Source organism: Schistocerca americana, chromosome 5 (assembly GCF_021461395.2).
Source record: "Schistocerca americana isolate TAMUIC-IGC-003095 chromosome 5, iqSchAmer2.1, whole genome shotgun sequence".
Classification (NCBI taxonomy): domain Eukaryota; kingdom Metazoa; phylum Arthropoda; class Insecta; order Orthoptera; family Acrididae; genus Schistocerca; species Schistocerca americana.
In genome coordinates, this window is record NC_060123.1 from 287,129,855 (window position 1) to 287,156,022 (window position 26,168).

Sequence of the window (26,168 nt, forward strand, 5' to 3'; positions counted from 1 at the left end):
CTCGAGCCTACTGTAGCTGTATCGTCATTCATTCGACCTAAATTGTGTCTCCCCCTTGAATTTCGAGTCTCAAATTTCAGGTGCGGCTTAGATTCGGAAAAATTTTTTTTTCCTTGATTTCGAGTCTAATTTTTCAGGTGCGGCTAAGATTCGAATAAATACGGTATGTAATGGGAATTTTTGTTTCTTAAAGAATCTTTATTTATATATCAATTTTTGTTTTGTTTCAGATAGCTCAATTGTGCCAGCACTTTTTCCAGTCTTGGAAGCACGCCTGGAACCCATGTTTCATTATTGTGTTTAGCACCTTCAGCGATTCTGTTTTTATCTCATCAGTGGTGGCAAAACTATGTCCTTTCGTGGTTCTCTTCAGCCTCAAGAATAGAAACAAGTCGGCGGGAGCCTAGTCTGGCAAATACATTGGTTGAGGCAACAGAACACTTTCATTTTTTGCCAAAAAATCACGAACAAGTAGTGAGTGGGCGCATTATCGTGATGCAATTTCCATGAGTCATTGTCGTTTTCTTCGGATTGCTTCACATATAACTTACAGGTAGTAATCCTTATCGACCGTATGACCATAAGGCAGAAACTCTTGATGCACTAGCCTATTGAAATCATTTGTGACTGAACTTGTCAATTTTTTTTTTATTTATTTATTTTTTCAGTCTTCAAGGCAGGTTCCAATGGGATGCCGGGCCTTGATTTCGATGTCATACCCATATATACTCATGTTTCGTCACGTCTTATAACTTCCTTTCAAAGCTCTGGACTATTGTCGACTTTATTCAGCAGTCTGAGAAACTGCATTTCATGATTAAGAAGTCCCTTTACACTCAACGGGTGACTGAGTGTGTAATGCCCAGCCACAGAATAATTGGTGTGATTTTTCTTGATGGCATGGTGGCTACCCAAAGGTACATGAAGGTTTTGGAAGATGATTTCATCTGCATTATCCAAAGTGGTCCTGATTTTGACAAGATGTGGTTCATGCAAGACTGAGCTTAACCCGTTCGAAGTAGGAGAGTGTTTGATGTCCCGGAGGAGCACTTTAGGGACAGCGATCCGGCTATGTGGCACACAAAGGCCACTGGTAAGGGCCTCAATTGGAAGCCTCACCAGATCTGAACTCCTTGATGTTGGGCTTTATTAAAGACAAGGTGCACATAAATAACTCCAAATCCATTGCTGAGCTGGTAACACCTATTCGGGTCATCAACAGCACTGACGTTCCGACACTTCAGTGGGGCATGCAGAATTTTGTTATTTGTCTGCACCACATCGTTGCCACTGATGACAGATCGAACATGTCGTAACTTAAATCTAAATATCTGTAGTGACATTTTCATGTTAAATGAAGTGTGCGCACACTGTAGTCTGTAACTAATTCTAGATTTTTTCATTAAATGAGATGGCAATTATTGAAATATATTAATCAGTTATTTAGCACACTGAAGTGTTGAGGTGTAATAAATATGTATTAACATTTTTACAGTTTAAGAGATTGTAAGATCTGTGATAAAAATAATTAGCCATTATCTGTTTAAAAGACAATTTCAAATATGTATCGATTACATTTTCTGTTATAATGCAGTCTGCAAAGCTTAAATTTATAGTCTTCAAAGTATCATTACAATTTAATCATGTTTGTTTTGCTGCAACCGAGGATGCTTTAGTGCCGCCATTGCTGGTTTTCCAATGCTTTGCTAAGCTGAAATCCCATGTCTTTTGCTGATTACAGCACGACCTATGGAGGAAGTCAGTGTACTCCATTAAGAGGACCGAAGTCCCAATATAAATATCATAGGAATTATGTTCTTAAAAGTTAAGGGCAGGAGGTACTGATACAATGTCACAATCTTTTACTATTTGGAGAATAAGGTTAAGCTGGTCGCAATCAAGTCTGAAGAAGAGAGAAATCTGTATGAAACTTACAAATAAGGAAGTTCTAGTTGATATAATTTGAACTGTTAATCACAGTTAAGAGTTACAACAAATCATGTAACAGCCAAGAAAGAATGAGGTATCCATGAACAGCATTAACTTTCAGTAGGATGAATAATCACTAATGTAGTTGGTAGCAACAAGAGAACAGGTCACTTATGTAGAATAAGGGATATCAGTGGATTTGACAGCCACAGCCACCCGCGTGATGTGTTGGTGTCAAGTCAAAACCTGGTGTTAGAAACGAAAGGCCCATTACACTAGTTGTTTAAGTATTACTTCAATGGAATCACTTAGCAGTAATGGTGGTACTAGACACTGAGAAGATGTATGACAGTTTGAAAAGAAGCAAGATGTAGGAAATGCTTCAGAAATGGGGAACTGGAAGGCCAATACAGTAAAAATGAAGGGACTGTATCAAGGAAGTGCGAGTTGTACACAAATAGGAGGAGAGGAGACAGATTGGTGGGGGGTGGGACTGGCAGCATGAATACAATGAAAATATGAAAGCAATAGTGTTTTCAGATGATTAATTATATGGGGAAATGGAGAAGGAAAGGAACAAGAAACGTTAATGAATGGGAGGCAGTGGTTTGACAGTTTGGATTTAAATTTAATGCAAAGAAGTATGAAGTTATGGTGATAACAAGGACTAAGAGAAAACCATCAACAGATTTCACTATAGTACGGAAGTGCTATGGAAGGTTTCCATTTCAAGTACCTGTGGAGCATAACAGAAGTCAGTGGAAGGAATGAGAAGATCAAGAAAAGGGGAAGGCAAGCTCATGGATACCTGCGCAGTGTAAAAGCCTCACCTGGAGCAATGATGTTCCACCACAATGCAAAGAAATGTATTGAACAGCAGGAAAATTGTAATGAAGGGAAGTCATGTGAGCAGGATACATGCTTCAGAGATGAAATTTTGAAGAAGCAGGACAGGACTAACAAATACGGATAGATTAAGGAATCAGACGACGAGATAAATAGTGAAAGAGAAGCTCATGCATGAAGCCAGAAAAAAGAATGGAAGTTGGCAAGATATGAAGAACATTTTCATGGAATAACATTAGGAGGCAAGAGACCTTAAGGAAGGCCATGAGAGAGGTGGATAATTGGAGAGGACGAGACTTGGACAAAGTGGAGACAGAAGAATGGCAGCAGGATAAGGAAAGATAGGCTTATGTTCCAAACAGACCCGGCCAAGGGCTGAATCTGTAGTGGACTGACCCGACATCCAATCCACTATGACGGGTAGCCGAAAGGCACGCGTTTAAACTCACGCAGGCTGGCGTGAGGTCTGAAACAGGATACGTAATGAATCCTATAAAGAAAAGTACGTATCCTGTTTCAGACCTCACGCCAGCCTGCGTGAGTTTAAACGCGTGCCTTTCGGCTACCCGTCATAGTGGACTGGCTGTCGGGTCAGTCCACTACAGTTGGTGACGACGATTTAACGGTCGTATTGCTCTAATTTACTTGTGTCATGGCTTCGCCGCAATCTCCAGATGTACTGTCCGAATTTTATCGCTTGCAGAATCAGCAGACGCAGGCCTTATTGGATGCCCTTGGACAGCTCGTCCAGGGTCAACGTGCACTGCAAAACTATGCGGCAGCCGCCGCTCCACCGCTACCGCAGCCACAACACGCAGTTGCACCACCATTTCGTCCGTTTGAAATGGCACTGGAAAGCTGGACGGAGTGGTCCCGCCAATTTGAATTCCATCTCACCGTCTACAGAATTCAAGGTAACGAGCGGCAGCCTTTTTTGTTGGCATGTGAAGGTGTGTCCACCTACCGTGTGATAGTGAAATTGTTTCCCCGACGCGACGTAGCAACTCTGTCCTACGAAGAAATTTTGTCTGCATTAGATGCATATTTCAAAGAATCAGTCAATGTCGTGCAAAAAGGTATAAGTTCTTTCGTACAAAACGTACGGCCAGTCAACCTAATAGGGAGTGGGTTGCAACTTTGCAAGGCCTTACTAGGGATTGTGCTTTTGAGTGTGAATGTGGACTCCCTTATTCAGATACAATGGTACGTGATGCAATTGCGCAGAACGTTTCTGATGTTCGTATCAGGGAACAGATTTTGAAACTAGTCAGTCCCTCCCTTCAACAAGTGATAGACATATTGGATAGGCAAAACACACTTGACTTTGCTCAGGAATCTTTTGCAACTTCGCCGGCCATGTGTCACGTTAACCGGCCCGCCGGGCGAGCTGCACGGAACAGTAAACAGCCCTCGCGCTCGTCCGCGCAGCTGCCGCCAAGCTCTCCGCTACGTTTGCCGCGCAAGCACGCAAATGCAGTGCTAAAATCATGCCCGCGGTGTGCTACTAGACATTCGCATGAGAATTGCCCATCACGCCAAGCTATTTGCTTTTTCTGTAATAAAAAAGGACATGTTCAGAGTGTTTGCCAGAAAAAGCTCCGATCAGACACTCACAACCATTCCAGGCCCTTTGCTTCGCGCCGGAATCGGAATCGAACCATGAATACTCAGGCTCGTGAACCTTTGCCCATGTAGTTAATTCCACTCCGCCCAGTGCCACTTTCTCTCACAGTGACTGTGTTCGTCCCACAAATGGTGTGTGTCGACGGAAATCACGTCAATTAGCAAGTGATTCTGTACCAGTGTCTGTTCAAATTGCACGAGACATTCGCTCTTGTCGTCAGCAGGACAATAAACGTTTTGTAGACTTGCACATTCATGGCAACGTGATCCCATTCCAGCTCGATACCAGAGCTGCAGTTTCTCTGATCAATAAAGACACGTACAAACAACTGGGCACACCTCCGTTGCATGCCGCAAATGTTACGTTAAATAATTATTCAGGTCAGAATATCCCTGTGTTAGGACAGTGCAGCCTTCTTGCAACATATAAGGGACAAACAAAACTTGTGTCATTTTACGTTCTTCGTTCTTCTTCTGCAGTGAACTTGTTTGGTTTAGATTCATTTCAGTTGTTTAACTTGTCTATAGTGAATCGGGTCCTATCAGTGAACCAGACTGTGCCTTCAGCCAGTGTTTCTAGTCTATGTGAAGAGTTTACAGACATTTTTGCACCGGGCCTTGGTTGCACTAAGAACTATGAAGCACATTTGGAACTGAACGTAAACGCGCAACCGAAATTTTTCAGAGCGCGCAATGTTCCCCACGCATTGCGTGATGAGGTCGCAAGAACATTACATGATTTGGAATCACAAGGTGTGATTGAACGTGTGCAGGCTTCTCTCTGGGCATCACCCTTAGTAATTTTGCCAAAACCTTCTGGAAAATTGAGACTTTGTGTGGACTTAAAAGCTACAGTGAATCCACAACTAGTGATTCCAACTTTTCCTTTACCCCGCCTGGAAGATCTTTTTGATAAACTGTGCCCGGGTAAATACTTTTCGAAGTTTGACGTAGCAGATGCGTACTTGCAAATACCAGTGGACGACAAATCCCAGCACATTTTGGTGGTTAACACGCATCTTGGTTTGTATCGATTCAAAAGACTGCCATTTGGGTGTGCATCCACCCCTGCATTGTTTCAGCAATATCTGCAAACTGTTTGTGTCTCGGTCCCTACTGCAGCAAACTATCTGGACGATATTGTGATCTCCGGAAAGACGGAAGAAGAACATTTAGCCAATCTCAGGACATTATTTCAGGTCTTGCGACAAAATGGTCTTCGCTTGCGGAAGGACAAATGTGTGTTTTTTGCTCGTGACTTACCATATTTGGGACATGTAATCAATGTCCAAGGCATACATCCTAGTCCAGAGCACCTCCGTGCCATACAAGACTTGCTTTCGCCGCAGAATTTGAAGCAGCTACAGAGTGTGCTGGGTAAAATAAATTACTACCATCGCTATGTGCACAATGCCTCTTCCATTTCAGCTCCGCTTCATCACTTATGCCGTAAAGGTGTTCCGTTTGTCTGGACGACGGAATGCGAACGCGCCTTTCGCCAGTTGAAATCGGCGTTGCTTTCAAATACTTGCATTATGCCATTTGATCCCCAGAAACCCCTTTTGTTAATGGTAGATGCATCGGATTTCGGGATCGGTGCTGTGCTTGCGCACAAAGATGGATTGCATGATCGCCCTATTGCCTTTGCGTCCAAATTGCTCTCGTCTGCGCAAAGAAATTATGCACAGATAGAGAAAGAAGCCTTGGCTCTCGTATTTGGTGTTACTAGGTTTCATGATTTCTTGTATGGTCGTCACTTTACCATCATCACAGACCACAAACCTTTGACGTCGCTTTTTCATCCAAACAAGCCTGTACCTGCACATACAGCGCAGAAATTCATTCGCTGGTCTATTTTCCTCTCGCAGTACCGCTACGATATCTTGTATCGGTCCACTGCTAAGCACGGAAACGCCGATGCGTTGTCCCGTTTGCCTGTTGCTGAGGATAGAGCATTCGATTCCTCCGAACTTGCTTGCATGCTCATTGATGCGGAAACCGATGACGTGGTCGAATCGTTTCCGATTGATTTTCGTCTTTTAGCTACAGCCACAGCTGCTGACCCTGTCCTTGCTACCGTTTTGCGTTTTGTTGCTACGCAATGGCCCTTGTCAAAGTCACGGATCGAGGATCCGTTGGTTCGCCGATTTTTTGCTCACAGGGAGAGACTTTTTGTACAATGTGGTGTTTTGCTGTTGTGTTCTGATAATGATCAGTCCAGGGTCGTGGTCCCACGTTCGTTACAGTCCTCTGTCTTACGGCTTTTCCACCAAGGACATTGGGGTATAGTGTGAACGAAACAACTTGCTCGTCAGCACTGTACTTGGTTCAGAATCGATGCTGCGATTACGAAAATGTGCTCTTCTTGCATGGCGTGTGCCGAACAACAATCCGCACCACCGCGGAAATTCTTTGCATGGCCGAATGCCACTTCCCCTTGGCAATGCTTACACATCGATTTTGCTGGTCCATTCTGGAAAGCTAGATTGTTGGTTGTGGTCGATTCCTTCAGTAATTTTCCTTTTGTTGTCAGGATGTCTTTCACGATGTCTGCAGCCACCATCTCCAAGCGTTATCCGCTATCTTTTGCATTGAATGTCTTCCACAGACTATTGTTTCCGACAATGGCCCACAATTCATGTCCGCAGAATTTCAGTCATTCTGCAAGGCCAATGGTATACAACATCTGACATCCGTGCTGTTTTCGCCTCAGTCACACGGTGCCGCTGAACGATTGGTCGGACTTTCAAGTCCCAGATGTTGAAGTTCAAAGAGTCGCATTCTCGGGAGGACGCCTTATTGCTCTTTTTGTCCTCGTATCGCTCTCAGCCCCAAGATGGTCACTCGCTGGCTGAGTTGCTCCACGGTTGTCCTCATCGAACCTTGATGTCTTTGCTGCATCCGCCGCATCAGGTTCCTGTGCAGCGGCAGCCACCTGCTTTTCCTCCAGGCGACATTGTATACTATCACACCTATCGAGGTTCACGGCATTGGCTCGCAGGGCGCATTCTTCGCTGCCTCCGGTCAGCGCCCTGGGGACCCATCTACTGGCTCGCCTCATCCCCAGGTGTTACCGACGCTGCCTTCCAGTTTGCCCCATGGCGACGCGCCGCCGCCTGTTCTCCCGCGGGTGACGCCCGCAGTGGACACGTCGCTGCGACCGCCGGGCGCCTCCCTCGGTCACGGGCCGCCGATCCCTTCCCGTGACCAGCTGTCCTCCGACATGGAACTCTTGCCTGTTGCGGACCACATGTCTACGCCCGTCGGGTACCCTGACGCAATGGAGGTCGACCCTTCGGCCCCTCCTGTCTCTCTACGGGCGCATAAACCGCATGTTGGCGTGCACCCTGGACTAGGTTTTCAGGCGTTTCCTAGCTCCCCTCGGACCGAATGGCCGGGTGCGGGTGGCACAGCCTCGCCTGTTGTTAGGCTCCCCACCTCGTCGCATGCGTCAACATGGGGTCCTCCCCACGGCGGGCGGAAGCCTTATAACACAACCGTACGCCAATTTGCGGGGGAGGAATGTGGTATCACCGCCAGACACCACACTTGCTAGGTGGTAGCCTTTAAATCGGCCGCGGTCCATTAGTATACGCCGGACCCGCGTGTCGCCACTGTCAGTGATAGCAGACCGAGCGCTACCACACGGCAGGTCTAGCGAGACTTACTAGCACTCGCCCCAGTTGTACAGCCGACGTTCATAGCAATGGTTCACTGACAAATCCGCTCTCATTTGCCGAGATGATAGTTAGCATAGCCTTCAGCTACATTTGCTACGACCTAGCAAGGCGCCATAGCTTTGATAATTAATATTGTGAAGCATGTATCATCAAGAGCGATGTTCTACAAATGTGGATTAAAGTTAAGTATTACAGCAACTGCGTCCATTTTCTAAGTTCTCATTTCCTTTTAACTGTTCCAGACCTCACGCCAATCTGCGTGAGCTTAATGCGTGCCTTTCGGCTTCCTCTCGTTGTGACTTGGCTGTCGTGCTAAGTCACAACAGAATCTGTAGATGATTATTATGATGATTAGTATGGCAGTAATTCACTGTCAGTAATACAATAGTGTGTGAAGTTAAACACTGCAATTGGTATTTTATTTTAACATATGCCTTACTTAGACATACTAAAATGTTAAGGGAAAGATCAGCAGTGCTTACTTATTTGTTACACCAGTTGATCTAGCAGCAAAAAGCAAACCTACTGAATTACCCTCAGCATTTCTGACTACTGTGTCAACCATGCGACTAACTGATGCTACAAATGACATGCAGCCTATGAAACTCTGTAAATGAACTATGCATTTCTGCCGAGAACTTCTACGACAAGAAAGAGTATCCTGTGACTCTTCAAGCTTCAGATGTGTTGTAAATTGTCTTCATGGGTTTGCCGCCGGATCACATTGTGCAGATTCCGCAATATTTCCTTGGAGCAACTGTCAGACATCTACAGGAGGTTCAATCTTGCTCGTGGCTAGGTACCTAGCCACGAGCAAGGTTGAACCAACTGAAGATGTCTCAGTCGTTCCGAGGAAATATTGTGGAATTTGCACGTGATCCAGCGGCAAACCCGTGAAGACTATTTACAAGATGTATCCTGTTTAAATCTGCACTGAAGATGCTGATAAATGATCCTAGAGTCACTGCACAGTGCCAATGTGATCCGAAAGCACCAGCTCCTCCTCTGTACACTTGATAACAGTGTGGAGGTGTACACTGTTCCACAGTGAGCTTCGTGGCATTGGATCTTTCAAGCCCAGAGTCAACTGTCTTGACAATGACACACTGTTTAAGATATCAGCAGACTATTTGTACAATAAGGCTCTCAATTCTTTTCTTGACAACTATATTGTCCCAGCATCTCAGAGGACAGAGCAGAAGAAGAACGACCCACCATTGTGTACCTACTGTGATAGGAGACAAACTAGTGTGCTTGCAATGCCTTCTCAGGCTGCACATAAAATACGCAGCAAAATCATACAAGCAAAGTTTGTGCTGTGGTACCCTCCAAATAAATTCCCAGTTGATAGACACAAGAACCTCCCCTTTCCCCCTCCCAGACATCACCTGTCACAAAAATAAGATTGTATGTGCGTAAACAGTAACTATCACCCAATAGTTGCAAAGAGTAATCCCAGACATCACCTGTCACAAAAATAAGATTTGATGTGGGGAAACAGTAACTATCACACAATAGTTACAAAGAGCAATCAAGATAAGCTATCACACAACATGCTTTCCTAAGATGAATGAATGAAATGTGCAGGGGGGGGGGGGGGGGGGGGGAGGGAGGCCTATCAAAACTCTGTGGAATGGTTATTTTTAAGAAGCAATATTAGTTGAAATTTGGTATGTTGAGTTAATCCTGAGCTCTGTTAGCTACCAGCGGCTTCCATCCACATGGCAGTGAGGGTATGTGGTTTAATGTTCACTGCTAGCCATTGTACACTGGAGGGTAAAGACTTGCCACCTTCATCATGAAGCAGATAACATCTAGCTATCCCACAGTAAATACATACAGTCTTGTTCTCAGTGCGTGTAAGACAGTTATGAAGGTCTCAGATGAGACAATTTTTTTTGTTTAGAAAAACTGTTTTCAACCCAAAGGCTGGATTGAACACTTCAGTGCTTTACTAACAACGGTTCTACTGTAGGGAACATATCTTTGCCTTTGTCTATAACTTTAGAAATTTCTTACCTTGTCATGCTAGTTACAGTTTAACAACTGCTGAACAATTCAACGTTTTTCACATACATAAAACATTGCCAGAGGTAAAGCAATAACAGACAGACAAGTAATTTTAGGACCAACAGAGGGCTGAATCACCAGACCTTTGGACACGTAGCCCGTCACTTACCTATAATTATCAAGCTAATAAATGGCTGTATTTGTGCAACATAGCAGAATGATCAACTGCATAATTTTGATTAACTGTTTCTGGAAAAATAGGTCTGCATCTCAGTATAGAAATGACCTAGCATTGTAACAACAACCTACAGTTGTCATATCAGAAGAATTAAATATGGCGTGAATTCTTACACTTACATTACACACTTCTTCTACATCCATCTATCTTATCCTCCTCATTAAGAATGCCAGAAGGACAAATCATTCTAGCATTTTTCACCAACATGATTTGTATCATTCCCCCATCCACTAAATATCACTGTTAACCATCACAAATCTTAAACATACCACTATTTTACCCACAGAATGTAAAATTAAGAATATCTGCCATGTTCAAATGCTTGAATCAACTAACTTTTGTGTTTCCATGTGAGAAAAATGTTACTATGATCCATAGAGCACAACAACCACCATGTAAGTAACAAATCATGTATGTTTTCTAGTCATTCTGACAAGGTTGGAGATACATTTAAAAATGTGGATATTAACACTGGCCATACGACAAATGCAATCAAATTAGTCTTGATGAATTCTGAATTTCTTTTCTGGAAAGTTTGTACATAACACATTCCATAACATGAATACTTCCTTTATAAAAAAAGTATTTCTTGATGTTTCATTGAAGGCACTCTACAATTGATTTCTGTCTTAGGAAAGTACATATGTACAGAAACTATGTACAATATATTTTAAATTTCTACTACAATGAAGCTTCTCTAATGGACCTTCTGCCTTGTAGCACCCACAATGGACAATACAACAGTATAAAACTGTGGAAAGTTCTGTAAAAGAGAATATAGTACATTAATTACTTTGTCCTAACAAACTTCATAGTTAGTATATATATAGTTACAAGATATAGTTTCATACATACCTGTATAACAAAATAAATAACAGTGAGGTAGATGGAAATAGCAATTGTTAGAAAGAGATCAAAGACTGCTGGCTTTACACTGAAACAAAAAAAAAAGTAAGAGTTAAAACCAGAGTTTTTCCAACACACACAAATAGAAATGAAACAATGTGACATTTTGTCCACAGAACCCACTAATGGTAATAAACTATCTCAATAAGACAGTGGTCTCACTGTATGTCACTATTCTAACCCTTATTTTCAGTAACTACTATTTCTTCCACTACTTGTCATAAAGTCTGTGCTACAACTTCAAGTTTGATTTCAATTTGAGAATCCACTTGATTTTACTTTCATGTTACATATCCCAGCAACCAGCAGGGAATGATACAGTAGCACTAGTGGAAACATTAACTCAGTTGAATTTGGCATACAGACGCTTGTTGGGCATAATTTACATAACAAAATTGTGTTTTATTCCAGACAGTTTGACTACTAAGATACCTAACTTTACACTACTGCGACAAATTGGTGAAATCAGAGAAGGATTCAAAACCTGGTGAAAATTGTCTTCCTCTAGTGTACTTTGAATTAAACAATCTAATCTTCCTCAAATGTTACAAAAGTTTGATGATTCATTTACAGAAATAGACAAGAAGCTGCATAGGACGATTCGCTGGCCCAAGGGAAAAGCCAGGCCAGCAAAGATGGAACATAGAGAGAGGGAAATAAAAGCATAGCAAAGTCCACACTAATGCTAGGTATGTGACTAGCCTGAAGACAGAGTTGAAACATAAATCTGTGCATCACTCTTGATGGGCATACAGCATCAGAACTTCTAGTAGAGTCTGGTGTACCTCAAGAAAGTGCAGTAGGGTTATTACTGTTTAAAATATACATGGTAGCAACTGTTTCATCAAAAGATTTCCCGATTCCCCTAGGTTGAAATTCCAAATTTCTGAGAACCAATTTTTCCTTGCATGTGAAAGTAAGTTTCACTTCAGTATTTTTTACAGTGGCAAATGAAACTTAGTTGCCACATCTTTTACTAGTGATTATTCCCAATCTCAGCCAAGATTTAAAATTTATTAACAATCCTGTAAGTTCAGGCCTTATTGCCGACAGAAATTCCTTTGTTACCGTCATTCACCACCACACCAAGTCACGTCACACCATTGTTTGTTTGCAAAATGCCCCCTTACAACTTCTTGTACTACTACAGGTACGTACGGTGTGTGTGTGTGTGTGTGTGTGTGTGTGTGTGTGTGTGTGTGATGAAGAAGAAGAAGGTGGTGGTGATGAAGAGGGGAGAGGGTGAAACCCAATGCCAAAATGCCCCATATCATAGCTGCTAACCTTAATGTTCCCATCCGATGGACTGATCACCATCAGCAATGTTGCATGTCTTCACTTCATGAGACATCATACCACTGAGTGATAACTTAGAATATATGAAAAATCACACAAACATGATTCAAACTGTCCTCACTGGAATGTAATATCAACAGGATTTCATAGCACCGATGTATCACATTTCAAACCGGACTCTTCACACTACAGTCATTGTTGGCAAAGCATTACACTGCAAGAAAGTAGTAGTACTAGTCTTCAGTCCAGAGATTGGTTTGATGCAGCTCTCCATGCTGCTCTATCCTGTGCAAGCTGTTTCATCTCCAAGTAACTACTGCAACCTACATCCTTTTGAATCTGCTTAGTGTATTCATCTCTGTCTCCCTCTATGATTTTTACCCTCAATTGGTGATCCCTTGGTGTCTCAAAATATGCCCTATCAATTGGTCCCTTCTTTTGGTCAGGTTGTGCCACACATTCCTTGTCTCCCCAACTCTATTCAGTACCTCCTTATTAGCTACGTGATCTACCCATCTAATCTTCAGCATTCTTCTGTAGCACCACATTTCAAAAGCTTCTATTTTCTTCTTGTCTGAACTATTTACCATCCATGTTTCACTTCTATACATAGCTACACTCTATACAAATACTTTCAGAAAAGACTTTCTGACAAATCTATACTCAAAGTTAACAAATTTCTCTTCTTCAGAAACACTTTCCTTGCCATATCCAGTCTATATTTTATATCCTTTCTATATCGATCATCACTTATTTTGCTCTGCAAATATCAAAACTCATCTACAACTTTAAGTGTCATTTCTTAATCCAATTCCCTCAGCACCACTTGACTTAATTCGAGTACATTCCATTATCCTTGTTTTACTTTTGTTGATGTTCATCTTATATCCTCCTTTCAAGACACTGTCCATTCTGTTCAACCGCTCTTCCAAGTCCTTTGCAGTCTGACAGAATTACTATGTCATCAGCAAACTTCAAAGTTTTAATTTCTTCTCCTACTCCAAATTTTTCTTTTGTTTCCTTTACTGCTTGCTCAATATACAGATTGAATAATATCGGGAATATGCTACAGCCCTGTCCCACTCCCTTCTCAATCACTGCTTCCCTTTCATGTCCCTTAACTCTTACAATGGCTATCTGATTTCGGTACAAATTGTGAATAGCCTTTTGCTCCCTTTATTTCCCCTTACACCTTCAGTATCGAAGCCTAAATATTCAATACTGATCTACAAGACATAGGTGTACAAATATGGATCCATATTTTTATTTTTACACGGTTATAAACCTGTAAAAAAGCAAGGTGGGAAGATTCTTCTTGTTCTTCTTCCCGACATCAACATACATAATTTTTGTTTTCCTTTACTCACTCTAGTTTTGTTAATAGAACATATAAGACAGCTATATGAAATGGATAGTTTCTTATTAAAGCTGTATTTCAATAAAAGTTGATTCACAGGATAATTTTCAGACTACTGATAACTCCACAATTTGTACTTACGGGAACATTGTCTTAAAAGAAAATTCTTGATTTAAGTTTCATCAAAACCAGGCAAAGGTGAAATCTGCTACAAGAAAGTAATTGTTTCTAAATTAATATAGCCCATTTGAATGACTTCATTCTTCTCTTTCCAGTACTTGACTTTAATGACAGCTTTTCGACCTGTAACATCTGGAATTTTCCCAATGCCAACTTCCTGAATTGTGCAAGTCGAAACTCTCCCTACAGCATGTCCTTGAGTGCTGAAAACCCCCTGGCCTTCAGCAGCCTATCCCCTTCCCCTCCCCTTCCCTACTACTCTGCCCTTCCCCTCCCAGCATCCGCATGCTGCACCTAGTAGTCCACTATCCTGTCCCAGCCATGTCCTTGCATACTCACACAGGCAGCAGTAGCACCTCCCAACTATCTTGCTATGCGTCCCCCTTCCCATCTCATGCCTATTCTGTACTCCCACTACCCAGTGGAGCAGAGATTGTTGCTCACCTCAGATGCAATTGGTCTTTAGTACCTAGAGATGACAGGGGCCACACGAGTGAGAATTTTGTGATGAAGGATAGCTTGATAGAGTATTTCTAGAATTTGTTTTCACTGTGCCTGCCTGCGACTCAACACCTCCCTATTCTTTCCGTATTGTTGTAACATGCTGGATTTCCCATTGTTTCGTGTTTCAAAAGTCATTCATACTAAAAACTACTTGTGCTAGAAAGTTCCATTCTAAAATTTTGATTTTTTAAAATTAAAATACTCTTGACCGAATAAAAATATTTGTTAAAATGGTGACCAGTTTCAGTCTGTTTTTAAAACCACCTTCAGACAATTCTCTGAAATACAAATATGTTTACACACTTAGAGGGACATCCAACAAGTACAGTAACAAATTAAAACATTTAAAAATAAGAACAGTTAGAAGAAAATGTTCCCAGAGTGGCAGGCAGAGCTGGTTAATGGAGCAGATATCATCTGTTGAGTCACGAATGTAAGCTGCTGCATAGTGTAGAGAGGCTATAAGGATAAGTAGAAGAGACTGCACAGCATCTACCACATGGTGACAGTTGTGGTCAGCATGGGGCACAGTAAGTAAAAACATTACAAAAATAATGTACATACAAAGTAGTAGCATGCAATAAAATACAAAAGCTGAAATCTAGACTACATAAAAACAAAACTTAACTGCTAAGGGAAACATTTTCTCAGAATAAATTGTGTACAATTACAGTTTGTAAACCAATAGCACGGCGTGGGATCCAGCGATCGCACAGATGAGGTAGGCACATCTAATGTCGAGTCGATGTATGCCCATATACAGCGATGCTGTGGGCATTGTTGACATCACAGTTGAGAGTTAGCATATACAATACTGTACCAGCAGCCCACTGGCAGTCATACCACTTGACAATGGTCAAGGTGCGCTTGGCCGAAAGCTCGTGTAATTTTAATCACTTGACGCAGTTGGAAACCCAATAATTTTTTATTCAATAGCAGTCAGTTCTGAGAACAAAGACTGCTCTCTATGGGCAGTTCATGAACTCTGTGTCAGTACATAATAAAACATAACCACAACAAAGACAAATTAGGGAGACACCATTGGTTGGTGTAGAGATGGCATGAAGTGTTGATGTGAACCATCTGAGGCTACCAGACAATAGTGTCGGAGAATATAACAACCACTGGCTACTGCTACGTGTTGATGTGGAATGGCAAACAAAGATCAAGTACTGTGTGTTAGGTGCTGCAAGTAATCGTGGGGATGTATACTCACTATGGATCACCAACAAGGTAAAAATAACTTGAGAGACATTGCTACAGTAATATGAATGCCGGGTCGTGTTTTTCGGTCAAGACCAGTAAAATGTCGTTAGGCCCCTAAAGACATGAAGGTTGAAGAATTTTGCCCAATGGTGTCTGTCAGACTGTCACTAAGTAACAGACCTAAAAATTAGGCCCTATTCACACAGGGATACTCCAATCAGTTCTCCAGCTGCCTGACAACCAAGAGACAGAGACTGGATGACTCTAGTAGCCGATCACATTCGCACAGGCATGACATGAGTCTCCTGTATTGCCAATTCACATGCGGAGTGAACAGATAATAAAATCAGTTTCATTGGCTGTGGACAAAGAACATATGTAGCATGCTTTTTTGTGTTCCATCCCATAGCTCAAGTAGTACCATGTCCAGTGACTATCAGTGATGAAGATATTGTAATACAGTATTATTATTACCGCCGGTACAGAAGTAGAAAAGTGAGAAAGTTGTGGGTTCATCCTTACACTGAGAATAATATCTATTGTAGGTTACAAGTTGCACAACTGCTTGGGTACATTGGACAGGGAATATATCTACAATGAAAAATTACGAGGGACGGGTTCAACAACTACAATTATAAATTGTAACCACTCCACATTATTGATGGCACACAATGATGCCGATGGTTTATTCATTATCATTAAAACTGATTATGCAGGTAGAAATAGTGATGGAGGAATATTTTGTGCTTCAGAAACCAAACACTGAATTACAAATGGAAGATGAAAATTGCCATTGCCTTTGAGATTACCAAGTGATGAAAATGAATATAGTTTCCCTTATTACTTTATAGGAGGTAAGTGGTTCCATTATCACGCTACTTGATGCGACTGTACCCACAAAGAACACTCAATGTGAAGAGAATTTATGATTATAGATTAAGCAGAGAAAGAAAATCTGTGGAATATGCATATGGAATGCTGACACAAAAGTTCCACAAGTCCTGAGCAGTTCTTTTCGTTCTCGAACTACAGGAAGAGTGTAGAGTTGTGGTGAACAACAATGCATCAACTTTGAAATGCCAAGTCAGAATACAGCCAAGGAAAGACATTGCATTGCATCCTCATTCTACTGCTTATAAATTAAGGAATTATTTAGCAAACTGCCTTCCGACACCTTGCACTTCCCTTCAGCGGCAGTGAAAGTAATGAATCAACAATAATCAGGATCTACTATAATTGTCTTTCTTTACCAAATTTTTTACGTGTAATGTGTATTTGCGTAAAAGTTATAAATGAATTTCTGTACTTTTTTATTTATGTATTGTATTAATACGAGGGTTGAATGAGGAGTAATGCCTCCACTTTCATTAATTGGTTTTGGATAGGAATATTGTGAGGTTGAATGAGGAGCAATGCCACCACTTTCATTGATTGGTTTTGGATAGGAATATTTTAATAAATCGAACACACAAATAATCCTTAGAATGTGATATTTAATTACCAATATTCACTTTCCCACATAATCACCAGCCAATTGGATACATTTCTGCCAACGATGAACAAGTTTTCTGAAGCCGTCACGGAAGAAGTCAACACACTGTTTCTGCAACCACAGTCTCACAGTTCTCTCAACGTCTTAATCAGAAGCATAATTTCTTTTTCTGGGGCGAGTCTTTGTGTCCATAGACTGATGTTTCATTCTTGAGTCATAATGGTGTACCCATGTTTCGTCTCCTGTCACAATTGAATGGAGGAAGGTGTCACCATCATTCTCTTAACATGAGGAGTTCCTGGCAAATTTCAAGTCTGTGCAGCTTCATTTCAGGAGTCAGCATCTAGGGTACGCATCATGCACAGGTCTTCCGATAGCCAAACAAAGCAATAATGTGACCCACACGTTCTTGTGAAATGCTGTTTGTACTTGCAGTTTCTCTCTGAGTGATACAATGATCATCCTCAATCAAACTGTCAACATTTTGTTTGTGAAACTTGGTGGTTGCTGTCATAGGACGTCCAAATCTTTGTTTGTGATGCAGGCCAGATGTTCCCACCTCAACATCTTTAAACTTACTCACCCAACAACACATAGTACTCACATCAACACAAGCACCATAAACTGCTTTTATTCCCTGATGAGTCTCCTTTGGGGTGACACCTTCTGCTGTCAAGAACTCAATGACTGCACATTGCTTAAATTGCATTGACCGACCGTCTGTACAGGGTTCCATACTTCATACTGTAACAACACAACCCTTCAATGCTAAGGCTTCATGCCAAATGGAGCTGTAGAGAAGAGGCTACAGAAAAAGCCAGTACCTGCTGCATACCAACACTGCGAACTGTTGAAGAGTTGCAAAGGTGGAGGCATTACTTTGCAGTCAACCCTTGTACGTAATTAAAAATGTTATAGTTGCTTATTTATTATATAGTGGGTGCTTATAAATCTTTGATTCATTTTTCAATAAAATGGATCTTAAAGCATAGTGAGTAGGGCGTTAAAAATTTTAATTACTGATAATGAACTTAATTGATAGATTAACTTTCTTGGCTACTTCATGCCATATTCTCTCTGTCACTTCCTTCCTTAAATACCCTTTGGATTTGTAATTTTATAGTTCTGGATATTTCTCCGCTTCTCCCACGAATTCCAAATTAAACATTTGTTCGCACATTGCGCAACCCAATGGTATGAATGCAACCAGAAGATTGGGAGACCAGGCGACAAGCATGTTGGGTCGCATAGCATCTGAGTTGCAGCGACTCTAGGATGCCACTACTGAAATATACTCCTCTGAACGACCCCACCTAATCACACATGCTGAGTCACTTGGTTACAGAGTATCTCAGTCACCCGGAGACTAAATTATCGCCGTGTGAGTAGGACCTTAGTGTGCACAGATATCAAGGTGTGGCTAAAAAAATGGGACTGATGCGGTCACAGAATACACATGCACCAAAGGTGAATGACCAATATCTGTGAAACGTGGAATCTTCTCAGTCGAATGTGGCATCTCTGATAGCTGTAGACAAATCAGTGTGATTGTGTATGGCGAAGCATGTTTATCACATACGCGTTTCCAAGATGGTCTAAGAGATGTTGAAGATGACTCACAACCAGGATGCACTTCAACATCAGAAACAGATGAAAATATCAAAAAGGAAGCTAAATTTGATTCAATTTGACCACAGACTCTGCATTTGATTGATTGCTTGCTCGAACTGTAGGAGTTGACAAAGAATGTATAAGGCGAATTTTACATAACCAATTTACCATGAGAAAAGCGTGTGCATAACTGTTGCTCAACATTTTCACTAGCAAACAAAAAGTAGCCCATGAATATATTTGTACAGACACTTTAAATACCACACATTCTGGAATTGCGTATCTTCACTGGGTTCCTGAAGGTCAAATTATTAATCAACATTACTATCTTGAGGTCCTTGCTCAACTCTGTGGATAAAGGAAGACCCAAATTGTGGAAGAACACGTCATGGGTTCTGCTTCAAGATGATGAGATCTCCTACTGCACTGTCTACTAAAAGACTTCTAGCAACATACAGCATCCCATTGTTACACCACCCACCTTATTCACCTGTCATAGCACCACATGACGTACCTAATACCCAAGGTCAAATCTGCATTAAAAGAAACAGAATTTCAGTCCATTGAAGCAGCCGAAGAAAAAGCGACACACTTCATGAAAGATCTTCAAAAAGGAAGACTTGTATCCATCAATAGAAAATTAACATGCAGCATTGTCGGGATAGAGGAAGGGAGTATACTGAGGGTGACTGTTCGATATTTAAGTTTTCAAAATAAATTGTTCCATAGCAACAGTCCTACTATTTTATGACCACACCTCAAACACCGCAATTGTAGCCTCAATAGTAATACTTAATGGATCACCATAAGAGGAAATAGTTATTGAGATGTATAATAAAATATACAAAAGATGATAATTGTTAATGGAAATGGTATAAGTATATAACTTTAAAAGCTTAACAAAGGTTTCAATCATTGAAACAGGAAATCAAGCCTTCAAAGAAATATTTTTCTCTAAAATCTAACTGCTCATTCAGTAAAGATAATGGCTTATTTTTGTGATGTGCATGAATTTCTCTCTCTTCGTGTATTTAAGAAAATTCCTTTGGGGGGGGGGGGGTATTATAGAGAATTTGTATATTATTATGAATTGACCCTTTGGAAAGATTCCTCTGGATCAGGTGCACGCCAAATAATGATTTACCACAGCTGACACTTGCTGTATGATCTCTAAACCAAATGGAGCCAATACAGCCTGTCTGTCAGACATATTGTTCATCTAAGTCAGCACACACAATTTTATGAACTCCAGAAATTAAATATTTACTACTGCCTTTACCAACAGTGTTTTAACCTACTCTGTAAGAGATTACCAGTGGTGAAAACTGCAGTCAGTTCAGTGTTTATAAATTACTTATTTGCGCTCTAAGAAGAAAAAAGAAGGCACACTACGAAGGAATTACCTGAATGGGACAGAAATCTATAGATTTGATGTGCATGTACCCACAAACGATTACACTTAAAAAAAAAGTTATAATTAATTCAAGTGAGAGTTCACAAATTGAGCAATTCGATAACAAGTTGGTCCACTTCTGTCCCTTATGATGCAAGCAGTTATTCAGCTTGGCACTGAGAGTTTTTGGATGTTCTACTGAGGGATACTGTCCCAAATTCTGTCCAAATGATGTGTTAGATCATCGAAATCATGAGCTGGTTAGAGGCCCCTGTCTATAATGCTCCAAACATTCTCACTGGGGGAGAGATCTGGTGACTCTGCTGCCCATGGTAAGGTTTGGCAAGTATGAAGACAAGCAGTAGCAGCTCTCGCCCTGTGTGGTCAACATTGTCCTGCTGAAATGTAAACCCAAGGTGACTTGCCATGAATGGCAACAAAACAAAGCATAAAATATCATCGACATTCTGCTTGCTGTAAGGGTGTCGCAAGATGACAACCAACGGGGCCCTGCTATGAAAGGAAATGGCACCCCAGACCATCACTCCTGGTTGTTGGGCCATATGATGTGTGACAGTCATGTTGGTATCCCACCGCTGTCTGGGGCATCTCCATACATACCCTCCCTCATCATTCGGACTCAGTTTGAAGTGGGACACATCACTGAAGACAATTCTATCTCAGTAAATGATATTCCAGGCCATATGTGCCTTACACCACTACAAACACGTTTGTTGGTGTACAGAGTTCAATGATAGTGAAAGGGGTGCCACGAGCTAAGTGTCCTTTCTGTGAGCTGCCTGTTATTGGTCATTGTCATCGCTGAAGCACCACTGGCACATTGCATTGATGATAATGGTGAATCCGGGGCACCAAGTGCCTCTCTACAATTGCTTGGTTCTCTTATTCAGTCATCCCTCTAGGTCGACCACTTCCTTCTTGAAACTTCGTTCAACCATGGTTCACCCATTCCTGCCAATGTTGTCGAATAGTGGCATTGCTCCTATTCAAATGTCGAGAGATGACAATTACTCCAACCAGCTTCTTTGAGCCCAACAACACATCCTGTCTCAAATGTTGACAGCTCCATACATTGTTCATGTGTCTGTCTGCAAGGTGCAATTACTCTTCAATACAGTACACAGAATGAAATTTGCAAAGACCTTATGCGCTGGTATCAACATGTTCTCTGTTTACTATTCTTGCCATCTGCATGATGAAATTGCACTGCAGCATCACACATTCATCCATTAGGCACCAAAGTTTACAATTCTGCATTTTCTGTCGATACCTTTATAAATATCAATTGGTGACCGATTTGCAAGCTCCTTTGTGGACAATATGCCACCCAAAACTTACCTACTAATAGAAACATTTGTTGAACATCAGACTCATCTTTTATTTTTCTGACAAGCTGACAGTGTAACCCATCATTTTCCATAAAATGACTTGGTACACCACGTGACATCGCATGAAAGACAGTGGACAGAGCCTCTCTCCCCTACTTAACTCACAGCCTCTCCCCACTATCCACTCAACAGATCATGCCTGCTCTTTTCATCACCTCTGCCTACCACCACTGGGTGTATTTTCTTTCAATTATTCTTATGTTTGTAACTCTTGTTGTCAGATGTCCCTGTAAGTCTGTAAATGTACTTATGTTTCGGAGAACAATCTGAACATGGTCTTAAAAACACACTGAAACTGGCCACCATTTTAATAAATGTTTTTATGTGATCAACTCTTTTTATTTAAAATAATTGTCACTTCCATCACTGTTCTTCCAACACATTTACAAAAATTATTAAAACTTTTATTTAAAAAATTCAGTGAAATGGTTTTGTAGCCCCAATTTTTCTGATTCCAAAAATGCCTACTTTCATTAAAATAATGTCTTAGTTTCCTCATGATACAAGTTAGAAAATTTCATTTTCTCGAAACTTTTTGGCAGCCTTTGGGAATCCCAACATACCTTAAAATCAACCTCACAAAGCAGTACCTATGAGGGCCATTCAATAATTAGAGACATAAATTGGTCTCAGGAAAAAACTGTTTGTAGGGAAAGTTTGGTACTTTTATGGCTTTAAGTCGGCATCACTGGGATGAGCCCTGTTCAGCTGATGTATCAATATTGTTTTGTTTACAACCTCAAAAATACATTTCAAGATAAGTCCACGTAAGTTGAACAACGTTCTATTATTCCGGTTGTTTTTTAACTTGCTGGAGGTGAGAAACCAGTGAATATATACTGTATAATGTCTAAAGTTTATGGTGAAGGTTGTATGAATCATGCAAATTTTTACAAGTGGGTAGAGCAGTTCAAAAAAGGTCATGACTCAGTGACTGACGAACACTGTTCTGGCCGACCAGTTGCAGTTTCCACTCCCTCACCTGAAAGTCAAATTGATGACATTATTCATGCCGACCGCCATGTGACTGTGGAAATGATAGTTGTTAACATTCAAGGTAGTACTGGTACAGTTCAAAACATTAACTGTAATAAGTTGAAGTACCGCAAAACATGCAAGATGGGTCCCGAAGGAGTTGACGCTGCTACACAAGGAAACAAGGTTGAGAGTGTGTACAGAGCTAAAGGAATGTTATGGAAGACAAAGTGAGCATTCCCCAACAAAATTTTAACTTGTGATGAAACTTTAGTTTACTATTGATCCAGAATCAAAAAGACAAAGCATGGAGTGGACACGCACCAAGTAACCCGTCAAGAAAAAATTCAAAACCGAAGAATCAGCAGTAAAAGTCATTTCGATGGTGCTTTGGGATGCTGTAGGTCCAGTTTTTTGTGATTATCTTGAAGAGCAGTGTACAATGAACAGCCAATACTACTCAGATTTGCTTTTAAACAAGGTGAAGCCATCAGAGAGAGACGTCGTGGATCTCGGAGGAGAGGTGCGGTTCTCCAGCAAGACAACACACATCCTCATATTGTTCAATTAACCCGTAAAACCATCAACAAAATGGGCTAGGAAGTACTGCCTCATCCCCCTTACTGACAGTATTGATCTAGCACCTAGTGATTTCCATTTGTTTGGTGTACTGAAGGAGGCGTTAGGTGGGAAGAGGTTCCAGGACAACGAGGACATGAAAAAGTTTGTGGGAAACTGGGTCAACCATCAAGATAAAGAGTTATTTGCAGCCAGAATAAAAACCCTTGTAGCCTGTTGGAACAAGTGCATAAATGTTTGAGGGGATTATGTTGAAAAGTAGAAAAAGTATTGTTCTGTAAAAATAAATGCTTTTCCTCCAGACAATTTTGTCTCTTTAATTGCTGAATGACCCTCATACTATTTTTCCCATTTCTAGTTATACCAATGTTAGTTACATTTACATCACTGCCTAATAGGCCTTTGATACTCTCAATTTTCATGATTTTTATGTTACCAATCTAACATACAGTAAGCTCATATTTCAGTGAAATGTTATTTCTGATATTACACAGCAATAAATGGGTGGTTTAAGGAAATGGGGAGAGTTATGGAAAAGTCACCCAGAGCCCTGGGTCACGGGAGACTTAGTGGACAGGATGACAAGGAAGGACTGGTCGTTGGTGCCTCTATGGACAAGATTTGAAAAACCGGGGAACTATAATGTGAAAGACTAAGTAATAAGCAAGACAGACATTACTGAAGGAATGCCATGCAAAAGACAGTGAGCACAGAAAGCTAAGTGTACAACACATTGTAGACAGATGAGGGGAGCAGGCAAAAATAGACAGGTCAGAAATAAAAGTTACAGAAAAATAAAAGAAGTGAAGCAAACGAATAGTTCCTGAAAACAAATTCTGAGACCACAGAAATTAACACAAATTTAGCAATTGGGCGATGAGAACCAAGCACATATTGCAATGCCAGTTCCCACCTGAAGAGTTCTGAGAAACACTTATAACAAGTGAGAATACAGATGGCACGCGTGGTGAAACAGTCACCAAGCTCACGTCGGTCATGCTGGATAGTGTGCTCTGTAACAGGATATTGTGTGTTGCCATTATGCGCCCTCTGTCTATGCCCAATCATTCTAACTAATAACTCTGTGGTAGTCACACCAACGTAGGAGGCTGAACAGTGTTTACAACATAACAGGCAGTACATGACGTGATGTTTCACAGATGACTTTCCGTTTAATAGTATATGTTTTGCCAGTTATAGTGCCGTTATAGGTGGTGGTAGGAGGGTGCATTGGGCAAGGAACAGTCAAAGGGATATTAAACATAGAGGAAGGAAAGCGGTGCAGAAGAAGCATAGGGTCCAACCATATTATTGTGAAGATTTGAAGGGGGGGGAAGCAATTCTAGTTGTGGGCAAAATGTCAGACACAACCGACTTCATTTCAGGAAGTCATAGCCTAGTCGAAGTAACTGATTAATACAATCAAGACTCTGATAGTACCGAGTGACAAGAGGTGAAGTGCTGCTAAGCTGTTTTGAGGAGGAATCAGGACTGGATGTTATAGTCTAGGAAATTTTTTGAACTAGAGTGGTGGGATACTTATGCACAGTGAAGGTTGCGGTGAGAATAGTGGCGTACTGCCACACACAATCTGCATCTAAACATACATGTTTGGTGATTTATCTGGGTATAAATATGCAGGCAATTGCTTTTTTGCATTTTAGATATGATTTATTGTACCATTAACTAGTGAACATCAGAGAGTGAAGAAATTAATTTCCTTGATATGACTATTTCCAGTGAAAATAACAAGAACCCTTTCGAAATACCGGGTGATCAAAAAGTCAGTATAAATTTGAAAACTTAATAAACCACGGAATAATGTAGACAGAGAGGTAAAAATTGACACACAGGTTTGGAATGACATGGGGTTTTACTAAATGTCAGTGACTGCACATGACAATCGTGTATAAAAGGAACTGTAAAGAGAGAGAGAGAGAGAGAGAGAGAGAGAGAGAGAGAGAGAGAGAGAGAGAGAGAGAATCAGATGCGCCAGTAGTCGCAGCATGTTGACATTACCTGAAAAGGTGCTTTTAGTGAAGCTGTATTATCAGAATGGGGACTGTGCTAGTTCAGCGTTACGATCCTATTGCCATAGGAAGGGGATTTGAATGGGTAAAGGTCCGTTGACAAATGCAGCTGTGGCGAGAATGATTTCGAAGTTCGAAGCCACGGGTTGTTTAGACGATAGACCCCGTAGTGGCCGACCGAGCACAAGAGACCCCGTAGTGGCCGACCGAGCACAAGGCGTAATGCTGCTGAGACAGTTCAGCAAGAAATGGAGACCGTAGCGCGTCCGTCTATGCATGGGGAAGTCAGCGTTCGTACAGTCGCACGTTGCACCAGCATTCCATACTCTACTGTTTGGTTGGCAATTAGGCGTACCCTCCGATTCTATCCGTACAAAATCCATCGGCATCATGAACTGTTACCTGGCGATTTAGTGGAGCGGAGGGCATTTCTAAAGATGGCGGAAGATGATGATTGGTTGGGTAACGTGTTGTGGACCCACGAAGCTCATTTCATGCTCCGAGGGTCTGTCAACGTCCACAACTGCAGAATTTGGGCTACAGAAAACCCTAGAACTGTCGTGGAAACTCCTTGCACGATGAGAAAGTCATGGTATAGGTTGGATTTACCACATCTACCGTTATTGGGCCTTTTTTCTTCGAGGAAATGCGTGATTCAGGTTTTGTAACTGCTACCGTGACGGGTGAGAGGTACGCCGATATGTTACAGAATTGCATCCCCAGCCTGGCTGACAAACACCTGCTGGAACGTACCATGTTTATGCAGGATGGCGCTCCACCACATATTGCTAGACGTGTGAAAGGTCTGGTGGTGATCGTGTGCTCAGCCGCCACTTTCGTTATGCATGGCCTCCCAGGTCCCCAGACCTCATTCCGTGCGATTATTGGCTTTGGGGTAACCTGA

The 26,168-nt window shown here is 41.4% G+C and overlaps 1 protein-coding gene across 1 annotated transcript in view; it reads right to left on the bottom strand.

Moving 5' to 3' along the window:
- Nucleotides 1-10,823: 10,823 nt before the first annotated feature.
- LOC124615553 (nicalin) overlaps nucleotides 10,824-26,168 on the bottom strand; it is a 118,670-nt gene continuing 103,325 nt past the window's right edge. The window contains exons 12-13 of the mRNA XM_047143528.1: nucleotides 11,182-11,260; nucleotides 10,824-11,089 (exon numbers count right to left, since the gene is read on the bottom strand). Of these exons, the coding sequence (XP_046999484.1) occupies nucleotides 11,024-11,089; nucleotides 11,182-11,260 (145 nt within the window). The 3' untranslated portion in view covers nucleotides 10,824-11,023. The remainder of the gene's footprint in view (nucleotides 11,090-11,181; nucleotides 11,261-26,168) is intronic.